Genomic DNA, 19,049 nt, shown 5'->3' with positions numbered 1-19,049 from the left:
AACAGATGTCAGGCAGGTAATACAATGGAGAATCAAGCTGAATAGATAAGGACTAGAGAGGAAGTGAAAAAACTAATAAGAAAAGCCAGGAGAGAGCATAAAAAGAGATTGGCAGTTAACTCATTAACTCTTTGTCATATGGCCTTTAATTTTGTCAGTACAATTTGTTTCTTATTCTTTTTATACACATATATATTTTTGTGGAAACTTGAGTCATATTTTAGTTATGAACAAGTTGAAAACTGTGTTTCTCAGGCTTGGGAATAGAAACATACAGATTTTGGCACTTTGAATGCATAACCCATTACAGAAATCAATATTTCAAAGTTGCATGTGATTGTTGAGTCTGTTTTAATTTAAGGTCATGCAGCCAGAATTGGAAAATATAAAAAATATATTACATTTTAAATTAAAGCTGATGGTTTGTGTGTTATTCATGTTTAAATTCATTTTACAACTGTGGAAAGGGACAGCTTGTCTTGTAAGAGATAAGCTCCCACCTTGAAAATGTTTGGAAGGGATCCAATTTTAATGTTCAAAACATTTTGCTTCTTTTAACGGAGAGAAAGGAAAAACAAAAGCGATGTGAGAAAGATTGTTTTTTTTTCTATAGTTTGTTAGGTTGTAGTGTTGTCTTTTTAAGAAGCTGGCATCCCTCTTTAGTGCTTTTCATTCTTAGAATGCTGAAGGTTTTAATTAACTGTAAAAGCTAATGTTTCCTTTAGTTTTTTTCTGTCTAATCTTTTCATGATGCTACCTTCAAAAACAGTTCCTCTGACGTGTCCTCCTTATTCCTTAACCGAGGTTTTCCACCCACGGTCGTTGACAGGGCCCTCAACCGTGTCCGGCTCATCTCCCGCGCATCCGCCCTCACGCCTTCTCCTCCCTCCCAGAAACATGATAGGGTCCCCCTTGTCCTCACTTATCACCCCACCAGCCTCCGCATTCAAAGGATCATCCTCCGCCATTTCCGCCAACTCCAGCATGATGCCACCACCAAACACATCTTCCCTTCACCCCCCCCTATCGGCATTCCGTAGGGATCGCTCCCTCCGGGACACCCTGGTCCACTCCTCCATCACCCCCTACTCCTCAACCCCCTCCTATAGCACCACCCCATGCCCACGCAAAAGATGCAATACCTGCCCTTCACTTCCTCTCTCCTCACCGTCCAAGGACCCAAACACTCCTTTCAAGTGAAGCAGCATTTCACTTGCATTTCCCCCAGCTTAGTCTACTGCATTCATTGCTCCCAATGTGGTCTCCTCTACATTGGAGAGACCAAATGTAAACTGGGCGACCGCTTTGCAGAACACCTGCGGTCGGTCCGCAAGAATGACCCAAACCTCCCTGTCGCTTGCCATTTTAACACTCCACCCTGCTCTCTTGCCCACATGTCTGTCCTTGGCTTGCTGCATTGTTCCAGTGAAGCCCAACGCAAACTGGAGGAACAACACCTCATCTTCCGACTAGGCACTTTACAGCCATCCGGACTGAATATTGAATTCAACAACTTTAGGTCGTGAGCTCCCTCCCCCATCCCCACTCCCTTTCTGTTTCCCCCTTCCTTTTCTCTTTTTTTCCAATAACTTATATAGATTTTCCTTTTCCCACCTATTTCCATTATAAAAAGAGAAAAAAAAATTTATTTATTTTATTTTTTTTTACATCTTTTATGCTCTCCCCACCCCCACTAGAGCTATACCTTGAGTGCCCTATCATCCATTCTTAATTAGCACATTCGTTTAGATAATATCACCAACTTTAACTTTAACACCTATGTGTTCTTTTGTATTATTGTTGTTGACATCTTTTGATGATCTGCTTCTATCACTGCTTGTTTGTCCCTACAACCACACCCCCACTCCACTTCTCTCTCTCTCTCTCCGCCCCCCCACACACACACCTTAAACCAGCTTATATTTCAACTCTTTCTTGGACTCGAACTCAAGTTCTGTCGAAGGGTCATGAGGACTCGAAACGTCAACAAGTTTGGGTCTAATTGTTTCTGAAATTGAAACTGATAAAATAAATTGATATGACTTGCTATTTCAAGCACTCAAAGGGAAATTTACCTGACGTTTAAAAGGATAATCAAATCTTAGTTTGTTTAATTAAAATAAGGTAATGGAAAACCAGCCTAGGTAGTTTCTGTGTATCAACAAATAAGAAAAAAATTTTTATTTTGGAGAGAAATAAACTGAACACGAAGAAAGCCTGTTAGCCCAATAACACTGTTAGTTGGATATGGGATAATTTTGAAATGCAAACAAAAATGTCAGGTATAATTTAGTAGGGTTACTTTTGAGAAAATAATGTCATCTGAAATAAAGAACAAGCACAACCAAAACTTGTTAATAACTGAGACCACGTGGGAATGTTTGATTTCGGTTTTAAAGATATTACGAGAATATTTTATTGGACTGTAAAGTCTTTCCAGGGCTCCTGAATGAGATGGAATGGTAAATAATGTGATTCCTCACTTAAAATAAAAGATAGTGACAGGAATATCACTCCACCAAATGGGAATTAGAATAACTCACCTTGGGTGTAGTGCAATGGAATATGTCAATCTGTATTGATGTACACGCTAGTGAAAGGAAAATGTATATGAGACTTTCTCACGGAGATATTTGTGAGCTTGCCTATGAACTTTTTAAGATAACTGAATTTGATAGTCTGGCCACTAACCGAGACATTGGGACCATGCAAGGGCAGACAAGCAAAGCTCTTACGTCAGATACCACCCTCCTTGATCTTTTGAGAGATCACCTGAAAGTCAAGAATGTGTGACATGATGTTGGGACACCAGTGTAAACATGCAGATATGACTTATTATGTGTAAAGCAACTAGCATGCAGAACTGCACTGTGAAATTCAGAGGAATGGGTTCAGACATGAGCAATTACTTGACAAACAGCATGACATGAAATGATTAATGTGGCCACTAGAATAAGACAGCATTTTAAATCATCAAGGAACCAACACATACTCCATAGTGTTAAGAACTAGAGGCTGTTTTAAGTAAGTGGTATTTGTGGGTGTTAGGAACAAAATATGACTTTAAGTTTAACGTATATACTTTTTTATTTGTGTATTAGGAAAGATCAAACCTGGGTTTGGTTTCATTTAGAGTTTTTTTGCAAGATGGCACCAGCAAGTCTGGGGGCCTGTATGCATTTTTAATGAGATTTTCCAACTCTAAGTGAAGAGATAGGTTATCAAGGGGTTTAGGAGTTTAGGGAAGTTAATACACAAAAAGTAGGAAAAAACTGCTGTTGCCTTGCAACAGGGGGTTAGAAAGAGACCCTCAGGGAGAGGCAGAAAGGCATATTTTAGTTCAGTTGGTATGGGTATACCACAGAATGAAGACAGAAAAGGTCTAAGACTTTCTCTAGCTGGAAATGATGCCAGATTGCTGAGTAAAATTAGTTTAAGGAACTCATATGTATTGCTATAAAGTTAAAATAATAGTGAATTTAGAGTAAGTTTTCTGGATATCTCAAGGGAGATATCAATTGCGGAAAAATTTCAACTGAACGTTCAGAAGTCTACTGGAAAATAAACCTCTTTACAACTGAACCAGCTCTAGCCTTGGTGTGAAAATAGTGGTACCTCTTTCACTGGAGTGTTGGGTCTGTAAGGGTATTGCTGGGATAAAAGGGATAGCATGAGTCTGAATCATTTTTTTCCCTTTGTGTCTGTGTTGAAATCTTTCCAACCTTTTTGTTGTCTAGTGTAATATAGTTAATGTTTCTTGTTTAATGAATGTTTTATCTTTTTGTTAAAAAAAAAATCAATAGCAGACTCCTGTGAATCTGTTACAGTAAGTACCCTCCACAGTTCAAAGAAAAAAATTTAAGATTATGTTCTATCAAGCCAGGTTCCATTCTGGGATCTGAATTGTCCAGTAGTAACATCAGCTGGGATCATAACAGTAGAGAAATCGACTTTAAAGGAATCAGGATAGAATTAAATACATTGACAATGATCAAAATGAATAAAATTAAGTAAAAGGGATAAAATTTGGGTTGGGGCTTTGTTGGCATCGAAGGCTAGAGAGAAATAATACTTAAAAAGTATTATCCACAAGATGGATACAGGTGAAGGAAGATTTGCTTTAATTGTATGTACTTATATGATAATAGCTTAGTGATTAGCAGCATCAATGCAAAAGAAGTAGGGATATCAAATGAAATAATCTATGGGTATAATGGCAATCAATATATTTTCTAAGGAATGGCGAGGTTAGCAGGAACTCAATTGTAACAGGTCGATAAAAATACCTTCCGCTCAACCAGGGAGTTGTAAGATTATTAGATTACTAACAAGAATACTAATAGTTGAAATCTAATTTTATTATAAGAAACTAAAATCTAACCTTGTAGTTTAATAACACTTGACTTTATAGATACTTCTTTGGAAAACAATAAAGTGGAAAACTTAGAGGTAGGGCACATGATAGAAAAGATGCCAAGGTAGAGGGATTCTGTAAGTTTATGACAAGTTATAAAAAGCTTAATAATATAATAATATATCATCCTCATCTTCCGACTAAGCACTTTACAGCCTTCCAGACTGAATATTGAATTCAACAACTTTAGATCTTGAACTTCCTCCTCCATCCCCACTCCCTTTCTGTTTCTTCCCCCTTCCTTTTATTTTCTCCAATAATTTATATAGATTTTTCTTTTCCCACCTATTTCCATTATTTTAAAATCTTTTATGCCCTGCTAATCTTTCCACCCCACTCTCACTAAAGCTGTACCTTGAGTGCCCTACCATCCATTCTTAATTAGCACATTTGTTTAGATAATATCACCACATTCAACACCTCTGTGTTCTTTTGTCTGTGACATCTTTTGATTATCTGCTCCTATCATTGCTTGCTTGTCCCTACAACCACACCACCCTCCCCACTTCTCTCCCCCCACCCCACTACACCCCACGCAACCCCCCCCCCACCCCCGCCACCTTAAACCAGCTTATATTTCCCCCCTCTCCTTATATTCACTCAGTTCTGTTGAAGGGTCATGAGGACTCGAAACGTCAACTCTTTTCTTCTCTGCCGATGCTGCCAGACCTGCTGAGTTTTTCCAGGTAATTCTGTTTTTGTTATAAAAAGCTTGTTCAAAGCAAAAAATGGACACGACCTTGAAAGCTGTCTGTGAAAAATTGCATGTGTGAGATTAGAACGTAGGTGTCTTTGTCCATCAGATAAGGAACCACAGCGTGTAAAGGCATTGAGATACCATTTTCGATACAAAGCATATTACTTACATAAATATGCAAGGTTAGCAACTGGTTGGTCAAGGAAGGTGTCCTCACACACAGGGCTGAAGATGATTGGGGTGAGGTAGGGGTTAATTAGATAACAGCCAGAATAAAGGATGCCCTGAGCAGCAGACAGAAAGACCATCCAGAGACAAGAACAAAAAAAGACAGAGGGAGAGAGGCTCAAAAACCAAAAGACCAAAGCTGAGAAAGAAACCGTTTTGTGCACTCTACCATCTAGATTTTGACACAGTGAGTATTATCCATGTTAAACTATAAATCACCACCCAAGTTTGTTGACATAGTTATCTAAGAACTGAACAAACTTGTTCTGACTTTGTCTCAATAAAGTCGATTCACAACAAAGTTTTGCTGCCAAGTCTGTTCCTGCCTTAAATGTATGCAAAAAAACCCTAAACTTTACACCTCTAACCCCTCGTATTCCAGTTCTTTAGACAGAAAGGCCAGCTTTCCACTAGCTTTTGATTTTTTTTTTACTTGTTCACAACCCAAGTCTCTTTGGTTCGCCACTGTTTCTACCTTTCATCATTTAGAAAGTACCCTGTTCTATCCTATTTAGGTCCAAAACTGATAACCTCACATTTGCCGACCTTGAAATCCATTTGGCACAGCTTTGCCCATTCAATTGATCTATCAATGCCTCTCTTAAATTTAAGCTTCCATCTAGCAATCTTACAATACATCTACAATCTTTGTGTCACTGGTAAATTTGGATATATGATTCTATCCAATCACCTAAATAGTAAATGAATAAGAGAGAATAGTTGAGGCCTCAACACAAATCCTTGCAGAACACCGCCAGTCACATTCTGCCAATTAGAGTACTTGCCCATTATCCTTACTCTGCCTCTTGCTGCTCAGCCAATTTCATAACCAAGTAATTTGTCTTCAGTTCCATAAGCTTCAACTTTAGCTTCAACAAACACTTAAAAGAAACTTTTTCAAATGTCTTCTGCAAGTTCTGTGATGAAAGTAAAATAATTTTGATAATATTTTTCTGGTTTATTGTGAAGTGGATTTATGGGGCTAAGTACAGTTGGGTCCGTGTGTGATTTAATTATATTTGGAGTCAAGTAGACTGCAAGTTTGAAATCAAAGGAAGTTAGGTGCTTGACATGCTAATGAGTAAACATGGATACTGACTTAGCATGTAAGGTGCGAAGGGAATTTGCATTTTTAGATAAATGAAGAGATTTGGATTTCAAAGGGATCTTAGTCTATTTACAATTAGCCAGATAAGCAAGGCCAAGGAATGTGTTTATTTTTCCCAAAGGTTACTGACAATATTGGCAACATGAAAGTTTTTTTTTAATATTATGAGGAAAGTACAGTTTCAAAGACATATGGAACAATAGAATTTACATATTAAGAGAGAAACATATATAAAGGAGAATGAAAGGTGATGTGTCAGAAAGCATGTAAGCTGTAACAGGTGTGTGTAAAAAAGCCTTAGTGAGGCCTCCAGAATTTGTGCATTAGTCTGCTATATAACGAAACTGAAGTTAGGGAAAAGCCATTTGGAATTCCACTGTCAAGTGGGTATTGTGTTAACTTGCTGGTTCTGTTTTAAATCTAAAATCTACTTTGGGCTGTTGTCTTAAAGGGAGTCTAACTGAGAGTTAGGCTAATTAGGAATTTTAGGAGTTATTATAGTAGTAATTGTAGCCTTATATATGTACTGGAAATCTTTTATATTTTGTTAATAAATATTTAAATTTAATTTTTAAAATCTCCAAAGGTCTTGGTGGACTTATTACTTCTGAATTCAGTGCAGACATCTCATAATAAATACAAATTGCAAAACCATTGTGATAGCGCTACCAAGTTTCTCTTGTGGATTTGGTCCGCCTAGCATACATCATCTGCCACATCATTATAGTTCATATAAATAACATCCATAGACATTCCCCTGTTCACCACATTAGTCACCTCTTCAAAACATTTAATCAAATTTTTCAGGAGTAACCCACCTTTTACAAATCCATGCTGGTGCTCTAATCAGCTGAAAATTTTCAAGGTGTTCAGTCATCCTATCTATCCTCAATTATAGATTCTAGCAATTTCCTGACAACAGATGTTAGGATAACTAGTCTGTAATTCCTTGGTTTCCCCCTTTCATCTTTCTTCTCTGTACTCCTATATTCATCTTGTTTCCCTCCTGCATTAGGAACCCTACAATTGTCATAAGCTTCCTTTTCCTATTTCACTTTAACCTCAATATCTTGTCATCTACGGAGTTCTAGTTTTGACTGTCCTTTCTTTACCCACTCATTGGAATGTTTGGACTCTATATTCAATCCTCTTTGAAGGCCTTCCATTGTTCAATTACCATTTTGTCCACCAATTTTTGATTCCAATTCACCTGGGCCAGATCTCTTTTCAACTCGCTGAAGTTAGACCTTCCTCCAGTTAAGTATTTTCACTGAAATAAAAGCAAAATACTGCAGATGCTGGAGATCTGAAATAACAACAGAAAATGCTGGAAAAACTCAGCAGGTCTGGCAGCATCTGTAGGGAGAGTAACAGAGTTAACATTTCAAGTCCATATGACATAAATTCAAAACGTTAACTCTGTTTGTCTCTCACCGACGCTGCCATACATGCTGAGTTTTTCCATTTTCTGTTTTTATTTAAGCATTTTCATGTTTGATTGTACATTGTCCTTTTCCATAACTATTCTAAACCTGATGATATGATGATCACTTCCCTAAATGCTCTCCCACAGAAACAAGCTTCATTCCCCATAACTGGGTCAAGCACCATTTCCTTCCTCATTGTTTTCAAAACAGTGATCAAGAAAGTTCTCTTGTACACATTTCAGGAATTCTTCCCCCACTTTCCCCATACACTGTCACAATCACAAGTCTATTTTAGGATAACTGAAGTACCTCACTATCACCAAAAATAATATACAGCACAGAAACGGGACATTTAGCCCAATCAGTCCATTTATGTCTCACCCTAGTCTCCTCCCCTCCTTCCTTGTCTAACTCAATCAGCATAACCTTCTATTCCCTTCTCCCATATTTGCTTATCTAGCCTCCCCTTAAATGCATCTATACGATTTGCCTCAACCATACTCTGCGGTAGTGGGTTCTACATTTTCACCAGTTTTTGCGTAAAGAAGTTTTTCTGAATTCTCAATGTGATTTCTTGGTAACCATTTATATTGATGGTTTCTAGTTTTGCTCCTCCCCATACATTGGAACACTTTTTGTCTACTCTATCAAAACTTTTCATGATTCAAAATATTAGGTCACCCCTCAGCCTTCTCTTTTCAAGAGACCCAGGCTGTTCAACGTTTCCTGATATGTACCATCTCATAGTTCTGGTATCATCTTGTAAACCTGTTTTATTTGCACCTCCAGCGGTGCCTCTATATCTTTTTTAATAATATGGTGACCAGAACCATAAATAGTATTCCAGATATGGTCTAACCAAGGCTCAATGCAAGTTTACTGTAACTTCTCTGCTTTTCAGTTTTAATCTTCCAGCAATAATCCCTAATGCTTGGTTTGCTTTCATTATGGTCTATTTGACCATGGCACAACGTTTAGTGATATGCATATTTGCACTCCCAGATCCCTTTGCTTCTTCTACCCCAGTAAGATTCTTATTTTCCATGTAATAAGTACCGTCATTTTTCTAACAAAAAGGAAGTACCTCACTTATCTACATTGAAATCAATTTGCCAATTATATGCCCATATTACTAGTTTATTAATGTCTTCTTGTAATTTGTTGTAGTCCTTTTCAGTGTTGACAATCCCGCACCGCACCCCCCCCCCCACTCCAAATTGGTGTCATCCACAAATTAAGAAATTGTGATCTTGATTCCAAAGTCTATAGCATCAATATAAATTATGAACACCAGGGATCCCCAGTGCTGGCCTTTATGGGAACCCACTTCTGCAATAACTACTTGTATTTATACAACATGTTTAAAGTAATAAAATGTCCCAAGACTCTTCACAGCATTATAAAAGCATTATAGAACAAATTTTTGACATCAGGTACATAAGGCGATATATTAAGGCAGATGACCAAACACTTGGTCAAAGAGGTAGGTTTTAAAGGAAGAAATAGAGGTAGAAAGGCGGAGAGTTTTAGGGCCTAAGCAGCTGAAGGTGCGGCCACCAATTGTAGAGCTATTAAAATTGGGAATGTGCGAGAGACAAGAATTGGAGAAGCACAGATGTCTCAGAGGGTTGCAGGGCTGAAAGAGATTATAAAAATATGGATGGGAGAGTGTCATGAAGCTATTAATGTATATAATATTATTGGAAAATATTTTCTTTTAAAAAAGAGGTTCAATCTGTGGCAGTGACTTAATTGGATTAGTCTGGGTGCTTTGATGTGTACTAGTTTGATATGTGGGAGAGATAGAGTGCATATGCATTTTTTTGAATAGAGCATTCATGAAGTGGGGTGAAACTGACACATATCTAGCAGATACCAAGCAATGTGTTTATATTACTAATAAAATTGGTACTATGAAAGGAATTTTATTATTAAAAGGTGGAGTTCAAAGAGGCTGATGACACATTGAGAATTTACATTCAGTGAACGTTGCTAGGTATAACTTCAGCAGTTTTTGGGTATACAGAGCAGAGGCAATGTAAGATCAAAGCCTGTAACCTACCGCTCTATCTGCAAGGAACCAAAGTGAAAAGAACCTCATTTTGAATTTGTAAGGTGAAAAAGCTTTGCCTGGTATCTGGTTAAGTCTATGGGTTGCCGTTGCCTTAATGGAGATTAGTTTGGGAATTTGTTAAAAGTTATGATCATGATAATTTGTAGCCATGTGTATATATATTTTAACCTGTGTAAATTAATAAAATGTTTCATTTAGTTTAATGTAAAACCTTGAGAACTAGTGGTCTGATGCCTGAATTTAGAGTTGCATCTCAAACATAACCCTTAAAATTATAGGTTATGACAGTTGTTTAAAGTTTCCCTCTTGGATTTTTAAATAACTCGGCTTTACCAACTGATCAGTCATAACAAAGAGCATATGGAGGGATGTGAAAACAAGGATGAGAATATTAAAATCTAGGCATTGTTCAACTGGGAGCCAATGTAGGTCAAGGAGCAAAAGGGTGATGAGCGAATGAGACCTGGTGCAAGTTAGGATACATTAGCAGAGTTTGGATGACCTTAAGCTTATGAAGGTGAAAGATGGGAGGCTGACCAGCAGCAAACTGAAATGATCAAGTCTAGCAGTATCAAAGGCATGGGTGAGAGTTTCTGCAGCAGGTGAGCTTAAGCATGGGCGAATTAAGATAATGTTCAGGCAGAGGAAGTAGGTGTCTTAGTGATGGCAGTAGTGTCTTAGTGGTTGGAAGTTCAATTCTGGATCAAATACAACACACACTCTGCCATTCTGAATAGCTACCCCTTACCTCTACACTCTGCTTTCTGTCTTGCAGCCAGCCAGGGCCAGGGAGAGAAATCATGGGTCCTGGTGCTTCTCCTGTTTCCAGGCCCCTTATTCCAACGCTCCCACCTTTAACTCGCCCCTTCACATCCTTCAGGTACCCAGAATTGGGAACTACAGCCACAATGGGGTCAAACTGTTTTGTATAGGTTTAGCAAATCTTCTTGGTTTTTGTACTCTATTTATAAAGTCCATCGAAAGCTCAGGTTTCAGCATGATATACTTTAAAACCATGGCTTTCCATCCAACTTGACTGTTCATATTATTCATCCAGTTTCGCTTCTTTGAACCTGGCCCCATGCAATATCCGGATAACAAAATCCAAAAGACTTGAACCTCACAAGCACCCTAAAAACAATTGTATGTATAAATGAGAATATTTTGAACTAACAGTGACATATTCTATTGCTGCATGACTCCTGGTTTCACTTCCAAGTTTAAAAATGGCAAAACCTTGCAGTAACTTACTAACCAATTGATCTGTAGTAATGAGCTATTTCTATCCATACAAGCGGACTTTGTTAGCATAAAGATTACACTTTGCATTGAGACTAATATTTTCTAATTTTAAACTGAAACTAACCTTACACTCTTAGAAATGCCCAGCATGGAGCATATATTAGGAGAGCAAAGTATAGCAGATGCTGGAAATCTGGAATATAAACAGAAAATGATGGAAACACTCAGCAGGCCAGGCAGCATCTATGAAGAGAGAAACAGAGTTAACACTTCAGGTCCATGATCTACACTAGTTCTGACAAAGGGTCACAGGCCTCTGTTTCTCTCTGCACACATGCCATCAGATATGCTGAGCATTTCCAACATTTCCAGTTTCTATTGGAGCAAAAATAACCCTTTTTCCAGCCCTTGAAAAAGCAATCAGACTTCTTCTGAGCCTCTCATTCCCCTTTTGCAGGAAACCCAGCAGCAGCTGCCTGAAATTTGGTTTGGCACAACATTAAACATGAATTTCAAAAAAAATGTTAAGATATAAAGAAAACATATACAAACTGCTGATCCCAAAAAAATCAATGTCAAAGCAATAAATTGATAATTTAATAAAAACTAGTTATTAAAAATGACCATAAAAAAGTGCCAAGCAGCAGAACAAACTAATAAAAGCTCTTCTGCCTTTTCGCTCAAGAAGCAGAGCTGGAGAGGGACAGATTAGGCCCCATGTGTAGGTCACCAGAGAAATGGGAGTGGACAGGAGCTGAGCTAAGGAGATAAGTTTAACTAACCTCCAGCCACTCTAGAATTCATATGAAAGTAGGGGTCAGAAGTGGGTTGCCTTTCAGCCTGGGTTTCCCTCCTCTCCCCACCCGGTGTGTGGATAGGTTTTGGGGAGGGGGAGGGCCTCTGTCCCCACACCGAACAGTGTGAGAGTGTGTGTGTGTGTGTGTGTGTGTGAGAGTTACATAGAAAACATACATAGAAAATAGGAGTGGGATAGGCCATTCGGCCCTTCGAGCCTGCTCTGCCATTCATTATGATCATCCAACTCAATAGCCTGCTCCCGCTTTCTCCCCATATCCTTTGATGCCTTTCGCCCTAAGAGCTATATCTAACTCCTTCTTGAAAACATAGAATGTTTTGGCCTCAACTACTTTCTGTGATAGTGAATTCCACAGGCTCACCAATCTCTGGGTGAAGAAGTCCCCTCATCTCAGTCCTAAATAGTCTACCCTGTATCCTCAGTCTGTGACCCCTGGTTCTGGACTGCCCCACCATCGGGAACATCCTTACTGCATCCACCCTGTCTAATCCTGTTTGAATTTTGTAGGTTTCTATGAGATCCCCCCTCATTCTTCTGAACTCCAGCGAATATAATCCGAACCGACTCAATCTGACTTTATATGTCAGTCCTGCCATCCCAGGAATCAGTCTGGTAAACCTTCGCTACACTCCCTCTATAGCAAGAACATCCTTCCTCAGGTAAGGAGACAAAAACTACACACAATATTCCAGGTGTGGTCTCACCAAGGCCCTGTATAATTGCAGCAAGACATCCCTGGTCATGTACTCAAATCCTCTCGCTATGAAGGCCAACATACCATTTGCCTTTACCGCCTGCTGCACCTGCATGCTTACCTTCAGTGACTGGTGTACAAGGACATTCCCCTCTCTCAATTTATAGCCATTCAGATAATAATCTGCCTTCCTGTTTTTGTTACCAAAGTGGATAACCACACTTGTCCACATTATACTGCATCTGCCATGCATTTGCTCACTCACTCAGCTTGTCCAAATCACAATGAAGCATCTCTGCATCCTCCTCACAGCTCAGCCTCCCACCCAGGTTTGTGTCATCTGCAAATTTGGAGATATTACATTTAGTTCCCTCATCTAAATCATTAATATATATTGTGAATAGCTGGGGTCCCAGCACCGATCCCTGCGGTACCCCGATGTTCCCGATGGTAGGGGAGTCCAGAACCAGGGGTCACAGTCTGAGGATATAGGGTAGGCCATTTAGGACTGAGATGGGGAGAAATTTCTTCACCCAGAGAGTGGTGAGCCTGTGGAATTCGCTACCACCGAAAGCAGTTGAGTTGAGTTCACTCCTAGTCTCAGGGTTCTCTCACACTGTTACCAACAGACACACACTGTCACTCTCCCTCATGCACACACCCCCTCTCACACACTGTCACTCTCTCTCGCTCAGTCGCTCTCTCACTCACACACTCACTCGCTCTCTCACTCACACAAGTCACACTCGCACTTGCGCTCACCATCAAGGGAGGACTGAGGTCAGGGGAGAACATAGGAACATAGAACCTTTAGAACCAGAACCAGGCCACCTGTGGAGGAAGTATAGCTAAAGCCTGTTTTGGAGGTGAAAGTCGCTGAGGACCATGTGGTAAAATCTCCATCCCTAAGAATCTGCCTGCTCGTGGCATTGTCCCCAGCACTGGAACTTCACTTTGTTTTGTTAAAATCCCAACAGCATAGCCCAAGCTGGAGACAAAACAAGAAATATAGTTTCCACCCCCAAAGCCTCATGATCAGCAAATTAGGGAATGGCAGAGCGTGCCACCATGGGGCCCTAGGACAGGTCGCAGTGAAAATTAACTGGGGGATACAGGAACAATCACTAACCAAATAGTCCTCAGTTATTGGTCAGGAGCCTGCTTCAAGATATTGACGAGATGGAGCTGAAAGAGTTTTTCACATGATACGATGTGGTGGAAGGAACTCTGCATTAAGAGTAGCAGCTGGAAGGGGTCAGCAGAGCCAGAAAGGCAAGACACTAGGTGCTTTACCTCTTATTTTCTGCTCCAGCAGCCTCCAACCAGCTCTGAAGAAACACGAGTAAAGATAAAGGAAGCAGCACTCAGTGACGACAAGGTCCAAATACAAGTCCAGGAGGTAGGCAAGGAGGGACTGGGGAAACTGGCACATCCTATTACTGTTCAGAACAACAGTAATCATTGGCCAATTAATAATAAACCGGAATGGCTTACGTGCCAGATTGGCTGCCTTGGACACTGACCATCCAGATTGTCAGGCTACTTGCTCAATGAGCCCAGGCCCCCCTAGAGGCATGAGCCCTGGTGATTAAGCCCGAATGCACCCACCACTTCCAGGCCCTGCAGCCATTCTGGTACTTTTCCCCGATTCCACATGCTCTAAACTTATTAATTAGTCCATTATGTTATGCATTCTCAAAGGCTTTTTGGAAATCTATATAAATTGCATCTACTACATTACCATTGTCCACACTCTCTACCTCTTCAAATAATTAAATGAAATTGGTCAAGCAAGGCTTTCCCAACTGAAATTCATATTGACAATTCTATATTACCTTTTTGGATTCTAGACTTTTTTTGTTTTCTTCTTTAAGAGAGATTCCATTATTTTTCCCACTATCAAAGACAAGTGACTGGTCCATAGTTTCCTGGACATGTTTTATCTCCTTTTTTAAATAAAGGTATAACGTTAGCCAACTGTCATTCCTCTGGCACTACACATTCAGTCGTCTAGGGAGGAAAAGCTCTTGCATTTTTCTGTAATTTGCCTGAAATTTTCTCCTCTATCCCCTTACCACTTTTTGGTGGCCAAAGCATACACCCAGTAGCCCAACAGATCCTCTACTATTCCTTATTCTAACCATATTTGTCTCTCAACTACTTCATCCTTTTCCAGTGCTATAATAGTCTCTGATTAATCCTACCAATTCCCTTTTTTCTATACCCAATTTTTTCTAGATACCTTGTGATCAGAAATATTAATTTCTCAATCCTTCCCTCTTTGAGCTAGCTCTCTGTTACTGCTATAAAAGCAAAATACTGCGGATGCTGGAAATCTGAAACAAAAACAAAAATAATATGACTCTTCATCAGAACTAAGGAAATATGGAAACATTTCTTTAGTTCTGATGAAGAGTCATACAGACTCGAAACATTAGCTGTATTCCTCTCCGCAGATGCTGTCAGACCTGCTGAGTTTTTCCAGCTATTTTTGTTTTTGTCTCTGTTACTGTTGTTGTTTTACAATCCCATGTGGCAACTTAAGCCTGCAGCTCATCAGTTCTGTGTATCTGTCTTCAGAGTAGAAAACACAAAAAGCATCTCAAGAATAGTAGAAAACTGATGGATACAAAGAAGGGAGGAACTTAAAATAATTATGATCACTAGAGAAAAAGTATGAAGAAAACTAATAGGGCTAAAGGCTGACAGGTCCCCTGGAGTCGATGGCCTGCATTCTAGGATCTGAAAGGAAATGGCTGCAGAGATACTGGATGCGTTGGTTGTATTCTCCCAAAATTCCCTAGATTCTAGAAAGATCCCAGAGGACTGGGACACCACAAATGTAACACCAGTATTAAAGAATGGAGGGAGACAGAAAGCAGGAAACTATAGGCCAATTAGACTAACATCTGTCATTGGGAAAATTCTAGAATATTTATTAAGGAGGTAGTAGCAGGACATTTAGAAAATCAGCATAAAATCATGTTGACTCTGCTTGATTGTATGAAAGGGAAATTGTATTTGACAAATTCAGAAAATTTCTTTGAAGGTATATTAAGCAGGGTGAATAAAGGGGACTAGGAGATGTAGTGTATTTGGATTTCCAAAAGACATTTGATACGGTGCCACATAAAAGGCTCCTGCACAAGGTAAGAGCTGATGGTGTTGGGGGGTGATACATTAGCATGATTAGAGGATTGGCTAGTAACAAGAAACAGAATCGGGATAAATGGATCATTTTCAGGTTGGCAAACTGTAACTAGTGGAGCGCCCAGGGATCAGTGCTGCAGCCTCAACTATTTACAAACTACATTAATGACTTGGTTGAAGGGAACGACTGCATTGTTGGCAGAATTGCAGGAAATTTGGTTGGCAGGAAGGATAGAAATTACTTGAAGTGGCCTAGTAAGCCAATCATTTCAAGGGCAATTAGGTGTGGGTAACAAATGCTGGCCTTGCCAGCGATGCCCACATCTCATGAAAGAATAATTTAAAAACAAAAAAGCAAAAAAAAAGAGCAGTATATTATTTAAATGGAGAGACTGCGCTTTGCTCTGGTACAAAGGGATTTAGGTGTTCTTGTGCTTGAATCATAAAAAGTTAGCATGCAGGTACAGCAAGTAATTCGGAAGACAAATGATATCTTGGCCTTTATTGCAAAGGAGATGGAGCATATAAGTCTTGCTACAATTGGACAGGGTGTTGCTGAGATCACACCTAGAGTTATGTACAGTTGGTCTCTTTACTTAAGGGGGGGATATACTTGCATTGGAAGCAGTTTAGAGGAGGTTCACTAGGTTGATTTCTAGATGAAAGGGGTTGTCTTTTGAGGAAAGATTGAGCAATTTGGGCCTATACTCATTGAAGTTTAGAAGAATGAGAGGCGAACTTATCCAGGCATATAAAATTCTGAGGGCACTTTTTTAAAATTTGTTGATGGGAAGTGGGCTTCGCTGGCTAGGCCAGCATTTATTGCTCATCCCTATTTTTCCTTCACTCCATGGATTAAACTGATTTGGACATACACGACCAAAATAAAGAACAAAACTACAGGATATATTTGTTAAAACTATTTACTTGGTAGGAATGACAAAAATTGAAAAAAAATGTACTGGCTTTACCTTTTCTGGATATTTGGAGAAGATGAACAAGAGGATAATAAACAACAGAAGTCCCACAAAGGAAATGAGCTGGTTCGAATCTTGCTTGGCTGTGTCCAGTGCAAGCCAAAGTATAACAAATACAATTAAAGCCACATACAGTACTCTGAAGTAAAAGAAAATATAAAAGTTTGGCAAAGTCTTAGTTTGGTCAGTTTTATTACATTGTAAGGAAGCAATAAACTGTAGCCAATCTATCAGACTCTGACATAACTTTGGAATTATCTGAAAAACACCCTCTTAAGTAATACACCAGCTTGACTTGGACACATATCACTGTTCCTCCATCATTTGGGTCAGAATTCAGGAACTCCCTATCCAAAACCGTTCTGGGGTAACCATCACCACAAAGACTGCAGTGGTTCAAGAAAAAGGCATACTATCGCTTTCTCGGAGCAACTCAGGATGGACAAAAAATATTGCTTTTCCAAAATCACCCACATTCTAAGAACTAAATAAAAAATAAATAAGTCATCTACCCAGCATTTACTCTTCCCAGCATTTACTCTTCCAAGGGAAAGTTTCATATGAATACTTAAAGACCCTGAAGTTATCTCCAGAATATTTATTCATCCTCATGTCTCCACTACACAATCTTACACCGTCATCTCTACACAGTCTTACACAATCAGTGCTCGTCTTCCCACCAGTTCTATCTCAAAGAACATCATGTAACATTTGGATAAATCTAAAACACCTTCCTCAACTTGATATTTATCTACCATCTTTTTAAAGAAGTTAATCAACATAACACATGCTTTTGTTAGTTTGCCTAATTACAAATATCTAAAATTCCTTGGAAATAAAATAATACATGAAAGGATGTTATTCTATGGGCAAGTTTAAAGTATTTCCTTGGGCTGAAGAGCTGGAGTTTTACTCTGCTTCTACATAGCAGGTCACCTTCTTGGATTTTCAAAAGGTTCTTGATAAGTATCAAATGAGAGACTGTTTGAAAATAAATGACTATGGAATAGTACAGGAGAAGTGGTTTTAAATTAAGTTTCCCAAGGAGGACTGATTGTGAGTAGGATTCCCAGGGTTCAATGCTGAATCCTCTTCTGTTCACTTCCAGAGGACAGCAAAGCATCATTAATTAAATTTGAAAATGTTACTAAATTTGGTGGAAAAGTCATTAACTTATAAGAGGAAAATAGGTTGAAACAGGATTTTGACAGATTGAGTAAATTAGCCCAAGGCTGGTAAACAGGGCAAAGAATCTAATAATTGCATGTCTATTAAAGGTAATTAGTGGGAAATAGTTTTGGGGATCATCATTGACCACTTTCTCAACCTTCAGACTCAGAGTCAGGAAGTCACTTACATTGCAACAGGGCCTTAAGTTGTATCATCCAGATGATTCATTATAAAACTATGGCCACTATAATAAGATTTTGGTATGACCTCATTTGAAACATTGTCCTGAATACACAGGTGTAAATGCCAAGGCTGCATCCGTGACGTTCTCCATCACTGATCCGACCGGAATTTGCAAAGTCAGTAAGAGAGCACTCATTGACATAGAGCTATGAGGCTAATCCCCAGTGCCAGCTAGACTTATGCAGCTGGAAAATCTCAACTGTCAGCTACTGAGAAGTGGTGCCCAAAGTCCTCACAAAACCGCTGGGAGTACTTGATACATATAGTGCTGAAAGTAAAATAACAAATTTAAGTGCCAACATTTAAATTGATGGGCACAAAAAAATATACCAAATTGTATAAGAAGAATTAAAGTAAGTTGAGTTGACATGAATCTCCAGACCAATTCTAGGATTTATAGAAATGCATGCTTTACTCACATTTTGAACAGATTAGAGTACCGTTTGAAGAATCCACTTCGTGAAGCAAACAGCTTAACAATTGTGTCTTCATACTTTGCAATAAGCATATCCCAAAAGTAAAAAAAAATAGCTAGCAGTGTTAACACAAGGAGTCCAAGGGCTCTTTTAAAATTCAAAATACATGCTGCAATCACCATGCAAAAGTAACCTGCAAAAGAAATGAAATATTTTTCAATTTATGTATACATCTCTATCATGGATTCAAGTCCCACGCCAGACACTTGAGCACATATTCTGACATTTCAGTGGCAAGGGAGTACTGTACTGTGGATGTGCTGACTTTCAGATGAGATATTCAACTGCCTGCCTTCTCAGGTGGAGTAAAAGATCCATTTGCACTTTTCAGT

At 39.1% G+C, this 19,049-nt stretch overlaps 1 protein-coding gene across 1 annotated transcript in view; it reads right to left on the bottom strand.

The window, feature by feature from the left end:
* Positions 1 to 18,839, bottom strand: part of LOC121276728 (solute carrier family 28 member 3-like) — a 227,953-nt gene extending 209,114 nt beyond the window's left edge. The window contains exons 1-2 of the mRNA XM_041185272.1: positions 18,661 to 18,839; positions 16,823 to 16,967 (exon numbers count right to left, since the gene is read on the bottom strand). Coding sequence (XP_041041206.1) covers positions 16,823 to 16,967; positions 18,661 to 18,839 — 324 coding nt within the window. The remainder of the gene's footprint in view (positions 1 to 16,822; positions 16,968 to 18,660) is intronic.
* Positions 18,840 to 19,049: the final 210 nt, after the last annotated feature.

Source organism: Carcharodon carcharias, chromosome 4 (genome assembly GCF_017639515.1).
Source record: "Carcharodon carcharias isolate sCarCar2 chromosome 4, sCarCar2.pri, whole genome shotgun sequence".
NCBI classification, from domain to species: Eukaryota; Metazoa; Chordata; class Chondrichthyes; order Lamniformes; family Lamnidae; genus Carcharodon; species Carcharodon carcharias.
This window is presented reverse-complemented; position numbering and strand designations above follow the sequence as displayed.